The sequence below is a fragment of the Amphiprion ocellaris genome, chromosome 14 (assembly GCF_022539595.1).
Source record: "Amphiprion ocellaris isolate individual 3 ecotype Okinawa chromosome 14, ASM2253959v1, whole genome shotgun sequence".
Lineage (NCBI taxonomy): Eukaryota > Metazoa > Chordata > Actinopteri > Pomacentridae > Amphiprion > Amphiprion ocellaris.
Genome location: NC_072779.1, coordinates 27388598 through 27401468, shown reverse-complemented (window position 1 = coordinate 27401468; position 12871 = coordinate 27388598). Strand labels below are relative to the sequence as shown.

The 12871-nt window shown below is 44.8% G+C and overlaps 1 protein-coding gene across 11 annotated transcripts in view; it reads left to right on the top strand.

Annotated features, from left to right (window-relative positions):
• Window positions 1-12871, top strand: part of cblb (Cbl proto-oncogene B, E3 ubiquitin protein ligase) — a 135297-nt gene that overhangs the window by 106088 nt on the left and 16338 nt on the right. For all 11 annotated transcript variants that reach the window (XM_055017236.1, XM_055017234.1, XM_055017233.1 and 8 more), the window contains one exon: window positions 660-751. In XM_055017236.1, the coding sequence (XP_054873211.1) occupies window positions 660-751 (92 nt within the window). The remainder of the gene's footprint in view (window positions 1-659; window positions 752-12871) is intronic.

Here is a 12871-nt window from a genome sequence, read left to right as displayed (position 1 = left end):
ACTTCTATAAAATACCATAAATGCAGTATAAATGTAGTAGCTTTGTCACCTCAAGCAGTTGTATGGAAACCAAATGTGTGTCTTTTTAGAGGATCACTCCACTCCACTATATTTATATACAAATTTTTGGGTATATGCTTCATGCTGGCTAATCTGGCACCAGATTCACAAATTGTCTTCCCTGTTTGACACAGATAATTAAGATCTAATCCTCACATAATAATGTGCTGTGTTGCATTCTGTCTCAGCAGCACTGATTTTACAAGAACAACTTGACATACTTTTTTGTGATAGTAAATAACAATAGATTAGCCCTGAGAAAGTGATGAAACAATCAATTTTAATATAAACTTTAATTTTTTTTTGCATCTTGAACCCACATTATCATTTTTTAGTGAGTTGCCACAGCTGCTGACTGTTGAATTGCTATATCCACTTTCAGTATATTATCCTGACTTTATTCACTAACTGCTAAGAACTTCACTGCAAGCCTCTGACTACAGAATCAGGAAGGAACACTGGCATAACATATATACAGTATGCATAACATACTGTATTCAACTTTATTTCTATTCATCAAACTCAGCTGATATAAAATTTTGAAGTTGTTGCTTTGGGTTTCTATAATTTACCCCCTTCACTTTCGTATGTCTGTGCAGCCCTTTTCTAATGGTGTGCAAGTCGGCGACAAGTATGACATCCTTCCCTCACGGCACTTGCCAGCTCAGCTCACACTTGCCAGTAGCCACAAGTGAGTATTACAAACACACATAATTGGGACATTTATCCAATAGTATTTGAACACATTCCTTGCAAATACCAGACAAACATTTTAGCAAAATTGAAATGATCGTGTACAGCCACTCTGTGTTGATGTTGGGCAGAACAGGCAGTTTGCAATTCCATGTCTGTTCTCTGCATCCATGCTTTGGCTCATGAACCTGCCTCTGAGCAATAACAAACCATCAGATGCTGAAATCCTACCAGAGAAATGATAAGTTCTGTTTTAAGAAAAAAATTTGAACTGAGCCATGTTGGTTTTTAAAAAAGCTGACTTTTCAAATTGAGACAGATCATTGTGTTTTGAAACAGTGCATCGAGATAAAAGTCTGTGTAAAATATAAAGTGATACTTCAGTGCTGGACAAAAATCTGTTTGATAAGTGGACCAGGTATGCCAAATCTCTCTTAGACTCAGCTATATCTTATTTCCAATATTACACTATGTGATTTCAAGATCTTATCACCATCCAATGTTGAGATGGTTGTTGTGCTGTTCCACTGCAATGTGTTCAGTCAGAAACACGAGGAGATGCCACACTCGTTCGACATCTTTATTGAGCACTGCCTCACATGTAACACATTCAGTCAAAGTTGAAAGCTATATGTGTGGTTCTACAAAGCGAACAAACCAAATTCTTAATGTTCTTAACAATTCTTAACAATGAAACAACTGCTCTGTAGCCTAGCTCAACAATCTAAATAAATACACAAGCTAACAGAGATACAGCCTGTAATGTACTTAAACATTTTGACTCCAACACAAGAACTCTACACAAACAATCATAGTTGACAACTCACGTGTTTCAAGAATGCACACAACTCCAACCCTGCATATTCTGTGCAGCTCTGTATCTAACACAGCTTCGGTCTCCTCTCCACTACAGTCAAATACACTGCCAATAGCCGTAACATCCTATTGGCTGCTGGCTGAGGTGTCATGAGGGGTGAGTATGTCAGTCACATGGGAGAGAGAGTAACCAGGTCTGCGGTAGGCAAGACTGCTGCAGTAAAATCCTATTGGCTGTTGGCTGAGGTGTCATGAGGGGTGAGCATGTCACTCACATAGAAGAGAGAAGGCAACCTGGCTCACAAGAATGCTGCAATAAATCCTTTTTACAGCCGCCCCCAGATTTACTGTGGAAATCTGCCTCATTACTCCAACCATCAGCCGTACTGTACAGGTCCTAACCCGAAAGAACACCCAACTGCCCATGTGACGAATATTCGGTCCCGACGGTGGTATCCGAAAATTCGGCTCCTTCCTCCGTTAGCTCACTGCCTCTCATCTCATGGATCAAAACGGATATTGTGTGTGGCCCACTTTTGACGAGTCTGCAGACTGGGGAGATTATTTGATGAAATGTTGCCAATATTTGGCTGTGTCGCCATCTTCACTTGCTGAGCATCTCTGACTTAGGGTAGACGACCTGGGGAAGAGCTGCATCAGGCCGCCCCATCAATAGAGTGTTAGGAGTGACTGGATCTGGGTCAGCCACATCAGATGAAACATAGCCCGAGGGCTTGGCGTTTAGAATGCCCTCGATCTCAATGAGAACAGTCTGCCTTCTTCTCTGTTACAGTCTGAGCACCCAAGGTGGTCTGTAGGGCCTGTTTCAGTGATCGGATTTCCCTCTCCCAGCAGCCACCAAAGTGCGGGGCACTGGGGGGGTTGAATCTGAAGTTCACTTGTTGGGCAGCCAGCTCAGCTTGAAGGGTAGGTGTAAGTGCAGCAAATGCTTCCTTTAACTCTCTTTCTCCACCTTTAAAGTTGGTTCCTTGGTCAGACAGCAATTCGAATGGCTTACCTCGACGTGCCACGAATCTCCTGAAGGCCATTAGGAAAGAGTCTGTGTCAAGAGTTGCAAGAAGGTCTAGGTGAACTGCTCTGGTGGTCAGACATTTGAAAATAACACCCCATCTTGTCTCATTTCTTCTGCCGACTTTGATGATCTATAGGGCAGAAACAGTCCACACCAGTTGAATAAAAGGCAGGCTGATATAAGCAGAGCCTCGCTGGGGGCAAGTCAGCCATTTTTGGCACCTTGGGTTTGCTGCGCCATTTGCGACACTCTAGACATCTTTGCTGGTGTCGTTTAACTGCCTCTCTCCCTTGCAGAATCCAGTATTTGCGCCTCGCTTCAGCAAACACTCTCTCTGCACCAGGGTGGTGTAGTTTCTCATCCAAATCAGCAATAATCAGCTGAGTAACATGGTGGTTTGGGTCAAGCACAACAGGATGTATGGATGCTTGGTCGAGGTGAGGGCTTTGCTGAAGTCGGCCTCCTACTAGGATGAGATTGGTAATGGTGTCCAATTCAGGACCTAAGCGAGCAGACAACTGGTTTTAGGTAATGGCTTACCTTCTTTCAGGTGGGTCAGCTCCGACAGAAAGCAGTCCTGTTGCACCTTCTGTATGAGAGCGTTCTCTGCACTCCTATACTCCTCAGCAGAGACAGGGGTGTCAGCCACCCCATGAAGCAACAGTGCTGTGGCAATCAAAAGGTCCTGGAAGGTCTCGAATTGATTGACATCAGGTAAGGGCAGGCTTACGGTTGTGTCAATATGCAGACATGTAACTGGCTTTCGTAGCTCTTCACCACTATCAGGTATGGAATCTGGTTTCTCAGGCCACTGCTCTTGAGCTCCATAAAGGAATGCTGGGCCTCAATACCAACGGCTTTGCATCCCTAACTCAGACAGACGCTTACCCCGAGTTATGTCATCGGCGGGGTTGTTATCTGAGTCTACATAATGCCAGTCTGTTAGGTCTTGGATCTCTGCTATCCGAGTACCAACAAAGACCTTATATCGACAGGTGTCAGACTGAAGCCACGTTAGCACTGTAGTTGAGTCGCTCCATAGCATGACTTGGCAGATAGGAACTGTTAGCTCTTTGGTGAGGACTTGGGCCAACTGGGTTCCCATTAGAGCTACCCACAGCTCCAGACAAGGGATGGTTTGTTGATTTCTGGGAGTTACTCTGGAGTGTGCTGCGAGAAAGGTGACTTCTACTTTGCCACTAGCGTCTTCAGTCCTAAGATAGGCTACTGATCCATAAGCACATTCTGATGCATTGCAAAATATGTGGATGTCATGTTGACAACTCTCTGTGTTCATCTCAGAACTGATGTAGCAATGTGCTAGTGATACATCCTGCAGATCTGGCAGCTCACTCTCCCATTGCTTCCATGCCTGGAGCAGGTCCTCAGGGAGGTTAGGATCACCCCAGTCCCGTTGTTTTGCCCGTAGCTGCTGCACAGTGACCTTAGCCCTGGTGGTGTATGGGATAATAAAGCCAAGGGGATCATATTGACTCACCAGAACTTTGTAGATTGTGCACAGTGTCACTTGGGGATGGTCAACAGGTCACAGCTTGTACCGTAGTCTGTCAGATGAGCAGTGCCAGTGGAGACCAAGTGCTGACTCTGCCACATCAGGGTTGCCTTGAGCGATCTAGAGCTCAGCGCTGGTGGACCTGGCCTCTGAAGGGAGGTGACTGAAAACAGAGGGCTGGTTGCTTGCCCACTGTCGAAGCTCAAACCCTCCCTCCTTTGGCAATGCATACAGCTTAACACTGAAGCCTTGGCAGTGTCTTCTGTTGGCCAGCTCTGGAGACAGTTATCCACATGGAATGATTGTAGGCTGTCTCCTGGACAGCTTCTCCCGGTGTACTATGGTCCAGCATGTGTTTTTGAAGAGCGAAGATAGCACAACATGGGCTACATGTAGTGCCAAAGAGTCCTAACTCTCCACTCATAGACATGGGGCAGCTCGTCCCATTTCATGTCTCGCCAGAGGAACCGCAGCAGTGGGCGGTCCTCATCTAAGAGCCTCACTTGATGGAACATCCCTTTTACATCACTGCTTACAGCAACAGAGTGCTCTCTGAACCACAGCAGCACCGCTAGAAGAGATGGTAGATCGCGAGATGCTGTGAGATCGCGAGATTCAGTGAGAGTGACGAAATTCAACATGGCGGCTCCCAGCTGCTAGATGAGAAGTAAACAAATCGCCGTTATCTCGACGTATTTGTATTAAAAATAAATAAATAAATAAAACAACAACCTAACTAAATAGCCTGCTCAAGATCGGAAACAGTAGTGCTCACAGTGGAGGACCTTGAGAACTTTATTGACGACTACTTCGTCCGGTGCACGATGGAAGACGTAAACCCGAGCAAGAGGAAGAAGGCAGACTCCTCGACAGACACACAAGACTTGGAGGTCACGGATATCCAGGTAAGTGTTCTCGGGTCAATTAATAAGAAGCTCGATATCCTTAGCTTGCTTCACCAGGAGATAAAAGACCTGAAAGCAAGCCTGGAGTTCACCCACCAGCAGATAGAGGATCTGCAGAGGGACAACACCGAACTCCGGTCCACGCTGACAGCGGTCACTTCAGAGGTGAATACACTTAAAAAAGAAAACAAAACCCTGAGGGAGACCGTCCTGGACATCCAGTCGAGGAGCATGCGGGACAACCTGATCTTTTCTGGTATCCCTGAGTCCACACCGGATAACCCAGAGACCCTTGTTAAAAACTTCATGGTGTTGGTGCTTAAAATCCCTGCGGAAACGGTGAAAAACATCACTTTCCACCGCGTCCACCGGCTCGGACCCCGAGGAGGAAACCGACACCGTCCTATCATTGCAAAGTTCGAGCACTTCCAGCAGAAAGTGCTCGTAAGAAGCAAAGGACGGGAGCTGAAAGGCACGTCGTTCGGGATGAACGACCAGTTTCCCAGGGAAATCAACGAGAGGCGCAAAGTATTATATCCCATCATGAAAGAACACAGACAGAAAGGTAAACGGACTGCACTGGTTGTGGACAAACTATACATAGATGGGCAGCTATTTCGGGAACCCTCCATTACTCCCTGGCTCTTCTAAAAAAAAAAAAAAAAAAAAAAAAATGGCTTAAACGTTTAATATATCACTTAGTCATTTATGTTAGAAAATGTTATTTAAAAAGAAATATCTCACAGGTGTAAATGTCTCACTCTCCTAATATACACTCCCCACTGGAGAACCCCCTCCTCCTTCTACTTTTCTCTCTCTCCCTCTCTATATGTCTCCCTTTAGCCCTCTCCCCCTCTCACATACTCACCCCCCACACTCTCACTCACACTCTATGTACCCCCCATGTTTATTGTGCTTGTATGTTTTATAATGTGTTTGTTGATAGTTTTTCACGCAATGATGTGCTATTATATAATGTATATATAGATCCTGACCTGCTGTATACATCTCTCTCCAACACCCACAGCTCACAGACAGCAACAGACAGCTCACAGGGACACACACAGATGTTATATTACATTTCTACATACTCAGTGACAGAACATCTTCTCTCTGTATGTTCAAGTTTAATATCGTAGCCTGGAATGTTCATGGCATATGCTCACAAACAAAAAGAGTTAAAATCATGGACTATGTCTCTAAATTAAAAGCAGATATTTTGCTCCTTCAAGAAACACATTTACTACAGTCGGAAGAAAAATGTTTATCAGACTCGAATTATAGTATCATCTTTTCATCTTGTTATAACAGCAGACAAAGAGGGGTCTCCATTCTAGTCCATAAGAGAGTACCATTCACTTTAAACAGTACAGTAACGGACTCAGAGGGCAGATATATTATTATCCAGGCAACAATCTTTAATAAATTATATTCTATCGTAAACCTCTATGCTCCGAATAATGATGATCCAGCCTTCTTTCACACTGTTTTCTCTCACTTAGCAGACTTATCTGCTAACTCAACAACTATTATCGGTGGTGACTTCAACATAGTTTTAAACCCTTCAGTAGATCGATCTAATAGTCCAATACACATAAAACAGTCACAATCAGTTAAAGTCATACATGACTATATGAAAGATTTCGGACTAGACGACGTCTGGAGACTCAAAAACCCTACAAAGAGGGACTATACGTTTTTCTCTGCGGTACACAAAACATTTTCAAGAATTGACTTTTTCCTCTTAAATAACTCTATCGCACATAAAGTTACTACTAAAATCCACCCAATCATTATCAGCGACCACGCACCAATATCACTCAGCCTGCAAACAGATTCCATCCCTAAACCTCCTCAGACTTGGCGCCTCAACATCTCTCTACTCAAAGACCCAGAATTTGATCGAGTAATAAGGAGTGAGTGGGCAGACTTTCTAAAAAACAATGACTCTGATGACTTACCCCCATCTTTGCTGTGGGAAACTGGAAAGGCCGTAATCAGAGGTAAAATAATATCATACTCCTCATACAAGAAAAAAAAGATCTACAAACAGAGAAAGAAATTGAAGAAAAAATTAAACAACTTACAGAGAATTATGCAATAAACCCAAGTGACCAATTATGGTCCGAACTACAAAATGCAAAACTAAACCTCGATAATATCCTATCCAAGAAAACAGAGTTTTTATTACAACAACTAAGATATAATGATTTCGAACACAATAATAAATCAGGAAAATTTCTGGCGAACCAACTCCAGCGCAATAAAGAAAAATCCTTCATAACAGCAATTCAGGATCCCTCAGGAAAGTATACTCAGTCACCTCAGGAAATCAACCAGACCTTCTATAATTGTTACCAGAGTTTATACTCAGCAGCAGTTAACCCAAACATAGAAGATATACATAATTTTCTCAACAATTTAAACATGCCCAAACTAACGTCAAATTACAGAGACATATTAGATGCTCCATTGACTATGAAAGAATTACAATGTGCATTAGACAGTATGCCAGCAGGCAAGGCACCTGGTCCTGATGGTTTCCCTGCTGAATTTCTTAAACATTTTTGGTCAATGTTAGCACCCCTTTTCTTCAGGACAGTGACAGAGATTAAAAATAATGGTTATATCAGTCCGCACATGAATACAGCTGCAATTAAATTACTATTGAAACCAGACAAAGATCATACGCTTCCCTCTACCTATCGACCTCTGTCACTAATCAACACCGACATCAAAATTATCTCAAAAGCTCTCGCCTCTAGGCTGGAGAAAATCATCCCATCAATAATTCACAGCGATCAAACAGGATTTATAAATGGCCGACACTCCACCAACAACATCAGAAGACTTCTAAATCTAATCTCTTTCACGCAACGCCACAACAAAGAAGCTATTGTTATGTCACTGGACGCAGAAAAAGCCTTTGACAAAGTTAATTGGTCCTTTCTCTTTGCTGTGCTCCACAAATTTGGCTTCGGAGAATCATTTATCCAGTGGGTATCAGCTCTGTACAACTCACCCAAGGCTACAGTCACCACTAATGGGATCACTTCACAAAGCTTCAGTCTGCAAAGGGGAACGAGACAGGGATGCCCACTCTCTCCCTTATTGTTTGCGATCTTTATCGAACCATTAGCAACAGCTGTACGTCAGAACACCGATATCAAAGGTATCTGCGCTCTGGAGTCTGAACATAAAATTAACCTATACGCAGATGACATTTTACTTTATCTACAAGAACCCAAAACTTCAGTAAAGGAAGTATTTAACCTCATCACAACCTTCTCGCGTCTTTCAGACTACTCCGTCAACTGGTCAAAATCAATTATATTACCTTTAACAGAAAACTCGTGGAAGCCCGCAGCCCAAAACTCGCATTATTCTTTTCCTACTGGCAACATCAGATATCTGGGCATAAATATTTCCTCCAAACTCTCAGAATTAGTTCACCTGAACTTCACTCCACTTTTGGACAAAGTCTGTGATGATCTGAGGCGTTGGAACAACATCCCCATCTCCCTTTTGGGACGAATAGCTACAGTCAAAATGAAAATATTACCTAAAATCAACTATCTTTTCTCCATGATTCCATTTAAACCCACATCAAAGTGGTTCCAATCATTAGACTCTGCTATTGGTAAATTCTACTCAAAGAATAAAAAGGATAAAAACAGTTTGACTACCCTCCAGAAGAATAAATCCGAAGGAGGACTGGAGGCTCCCAACTTCATGTATTATTATTTATCCAACCAAATACAATATCTCACCAAATGGATACATCCTCATGAAGAATATAAATCCTGGCTGGAACTAGAACAGTTAGATTGTAACCAGATCAAAATCTCTGACCTTCCCTTTATCACTTCTGCCCTTAAACATCACTCCTGCTTCAAGAACCCTATGATCGCTTCCACCTTGTCTGCTTGGTGGAAAGCACTGGAAATCACAGGCTCCCAATTAAAACCCAGTATACTCTCCCCAATCTGGCACAACCCTGATTTTGCAAACAACAAAATAGCTCTTTATTTCAGCACATGGGCAGAGAGAGGAGTCACTCACCTCCATCACCTTCTGGATGATAACACATTTAGGACATATATAAACTTATTCCAAACATTTGAAATAAGAAATGGAAATTTTCTTCAGTACCTACAGGTAAAGAAGACTATTACAAGTAGAATTCCATCGCTTCAGACTACTTTACAGCCAACGGATTTACAGCCACCCTAATTTGTCGACTACATTGTGAAACTCTCTCCAAGAAATAAGAAGAATCTCTCAAAAATTTATAGTTTACTCTCAAAGACACACTCTATACACCTACCAACTCAAAAATGGGAAAAAGACGTATCCAAATCTTTTGACTCTGATTTTTGGACCCAAATCTGTGAAAACACATTTAAAATGACTAAAAACACCAACTTACAATTGATCCAATTTAAGGTGCTTCACAGAATGCATATAACGCAATATAAACTGTATAAAATGGGCTTCTCACACTCAGACACATGTACGCAATGCACCCAAAACATGACGGACACTTACTTTCACGCTCTGTGGCTTTGTACACCCGTCTATCAATTCTGGGTAACAATCATGCAGAAACTCTCCAATATTTTGGACTGCGGGATTCCACATTCCCCGAACGTTTGCCTAATTGGTGATCTAACGCAAACAGCCCTTCCAGACATTCATATCCAACCCACACTTGCAGCTATCGCCATTGCCAAAAAAACTATTTTCGTTAACTGGAAAGATAAGAAAGCCCTCAACATCATCCATTGGCTGAACCTCCTCACAGAACACATTTCACTTGAGAGAATATCTGCTATCAGAAAAAAACAATTGGACTCCTTCAAAGAAAAATGGTCTCCATTTATTAAATCAATAAATATTAATCTATAGCTTCCGCTTGTATGTGGGCGTATGCCACTTCCCTCATAAAATTGTAATTATTATTCTGTCTGTGTGTATGGTCTGACTTCTGTCTGCTTTATTTCAGTTTATTAACCCTCTACCTTTTTAAGTAGGATGGCACCATGGACTTCAAGGCTGTGTGCATGCACTAGTGGTGTCCCTTCCCTATTGCTCTTGGGGTCGCTCTCTGGCTCTGCGGGGCCGGCGTGGCTCGGGCCCCTCTGCCTGGGGGTGGGTGTCCCCGGTGTCTCTCCCTTTGAGCCCTGGGTCTGCTGGGTTTGTGCGCTCTCCCGGGGCCTTGGGGGTGGCGGCGGCTGGTCTCTTCTGGGGCGCCCTGGTTGGCCCTGGGGTTTGGGGTGGGTCGGCCCTCCGGTCGCTCCCCTGTCCTTTCCTGCTCTGCTTCCCTCCTCCTCCCTCCTCTCCTGCCTGGCCGCTCGTCCTCGTCCCTCTCCCTCCCCTGGGGGGGCTGGGGGCCCTCCGCTGCCTGGGGGTCTGGCATGGGGGCCGGGTGGTCTCTCTGGGGGGGTGGCTCTGGCTCATCCGGGCACAGGCCTTGGTACTTGCCTGTGTGCCGCCACTGGAGATAAGTTTCTGCTGGCTGGGGGCTTCTGTCCGGGCCCGGTGCTGTCCTGGGGAGTAGTGGGGTGGGTGGGGTCTCGGTGGTGCTGCGGGGTGGGCGCCCTGCATCCTGGACGTGCCGGCTCCGGGGTGGGCGTGGGGGCTCATGGCCCTTGCTTCCTAGTGGTGCGGCCTGGTCCTCCCTCCGGGGCAGGGTGCTGCATGCGGCTGGCCCGTGGTGGGGCTACGGCGTCTGCCGGGGCGCTGCGACTTCTGGGGGTTTCGGTGCTGGCCGGGCCGGTTGGGTTCGTGTGGGCCCACCTTGGCCTCTTGCCTCCGGGCTCTGGGGGCCCTCTGCATCAGTACCGGTGGTCTTACTACCTGTCTCCCCCGCTGCTCTCTCCTCATGGGCCGGATCCACACCAGACTGCCTCTTACTGTGCACTTCACATACTTCACACGTCACTGTATATAGTTACTCTTAGGCACACACATGACAGCTAGGGCCCCGAGAGCAGGTGGGGGCAGGAGTGATGGGCTCTGTGGTGGGGCGGATGGCAGGGCTCTACGGCCTTGTCTCTTCCCCATCACCCTCTTGCTTGCCTCCCCTGCTCTCTAATTTCTTTTTAATGCACCACACACACTCACACCTTGGACCCCCAAGGTCTGGGACGGCACGGGGAACTTGGGCCAGGGTAGGCTGCAGAGTAGCCATCCTCTGTGGTCCTCTGGCCCGCCCCCTGGACGCCTCGCCCAGCCTCCCCACTTTTAATGCACCACATGACACTCAGGGTTACACTAGAAAAAAAAAAAAAAAGAAGAGATGGTCCCAGGTTAGGTCCGGGAAGTAGAAGGTCGTTCAGGCTCTGTCCCTGGAACCGGAAGGTGAATTTGAACACAACGAGAAGCTTGCTGTTGTGTTCCACCATGTGGTGTGGGATATACCAGCTAGTGGTGGTTTCCTCTTCTCCTGCTAGAAGTTTAACAATGTAGCCTTCCCTTTCCAGTCTCTGGATCTCTGCAGTGTAGGCAAGTGCTTGCTCAGGACTTTTGGCCAATCTTTGCTCAGTGCTGTGAAGCAAGGGAGCACAGCTGCCTTAGGAGCAGATAAATTGGGCATGTTTGGAACTCGCAACAGTGGTGTGGCATAGCGCTGGACCCCATGAATGCTTTGTTGACCATGTTTTGGTCTGCTCTCCACTACAGTCAAATACACTGCCAATAGCCGTAACATCCTATTGGCTGCTGGCTGAGGTGTCGTGAAGGGTGAGCTTGTCACTCACATGGGAGAGAGAGTAACCAGGTGGGCAAGACCACTATAGTAAAATCCTATCGACTGTTGGCTGAGGTATCATGAGGGGTGAGCATGTCACTCACATGGGAGAGAGAGGGCAACCTGGCTCACAAGAATGCTGCAATAAATCCTTTTTCCACTATGCAAGGTTCTTTTGGACACAAAAATGAGAAATGCCCTCCTAAAGACCCGAAGCTGATTGTGGAGAGGGGCATAGTAACATTTTCTAATGTTTTTCTTTATTTTCACGACTCTTTACATTGTATCACTGAAGGCATCATAACTATGAATGGACACATATGGAATTATGCAGTAAACGAAAAAGTGTCAATTAAGTTAAAACATGTTTTGTATTCTTCAAAATAGCCACCCTTTGCTCTGATTACTGCTTCGCACATTGTTGGCATTCTCTTGATGAGCTTCATGAGGTAGTCACCTGAAATGGTTTTCACTTCACAGGTGTGCCTTGTTAAGGTTAATTTGTGGAATTTCTAGCCTTCTTAATGGGTTTGGGACCATCAGTTGTGTTGTGCATAAGTCATGTTGGTACACAGTTGACAGCCCTTTCTGGCAACTGTTAGAATCCATATTATGGCAAGAACCAATCAGCTATTCTTTTTTTGTCGATTCTTTTTACTAAAAGAATTGACGTTAAGAACTTTAAGAACTGAAGGTCAGTCAGTCTGGAAAATTACAAAAATGTTGAATGTATCCCCAAATGCAGTCACAAAATCCATCAAATGCTACAAAAAAAACTGGCTAACATGAGGACCGACCCAGGAAAGGAAGACAAAGAGTCACCTCTGCTGCTGAGGATCAGTTCATTTGAGTCACCAGCCTCAGAAATCGCAAGTTAACAGCACCTAAGATTAGAGCCAAGATAAATGCCACACAGAGTTCTAGCAGCACACATCTCTAAATCAACTGTTCAGAAGACACTGCGCCAATCAGGCCTTTATGGTCAAATAGCTGCTAAGAAACCACTACTAAGGAAAAAGAATAAGCAGAAGAGATTTGTTTGGGCCAAGAAACACAATGAATGGAAATTAAACCAGTGCAAATTTGTGCTTTGGTCTGAT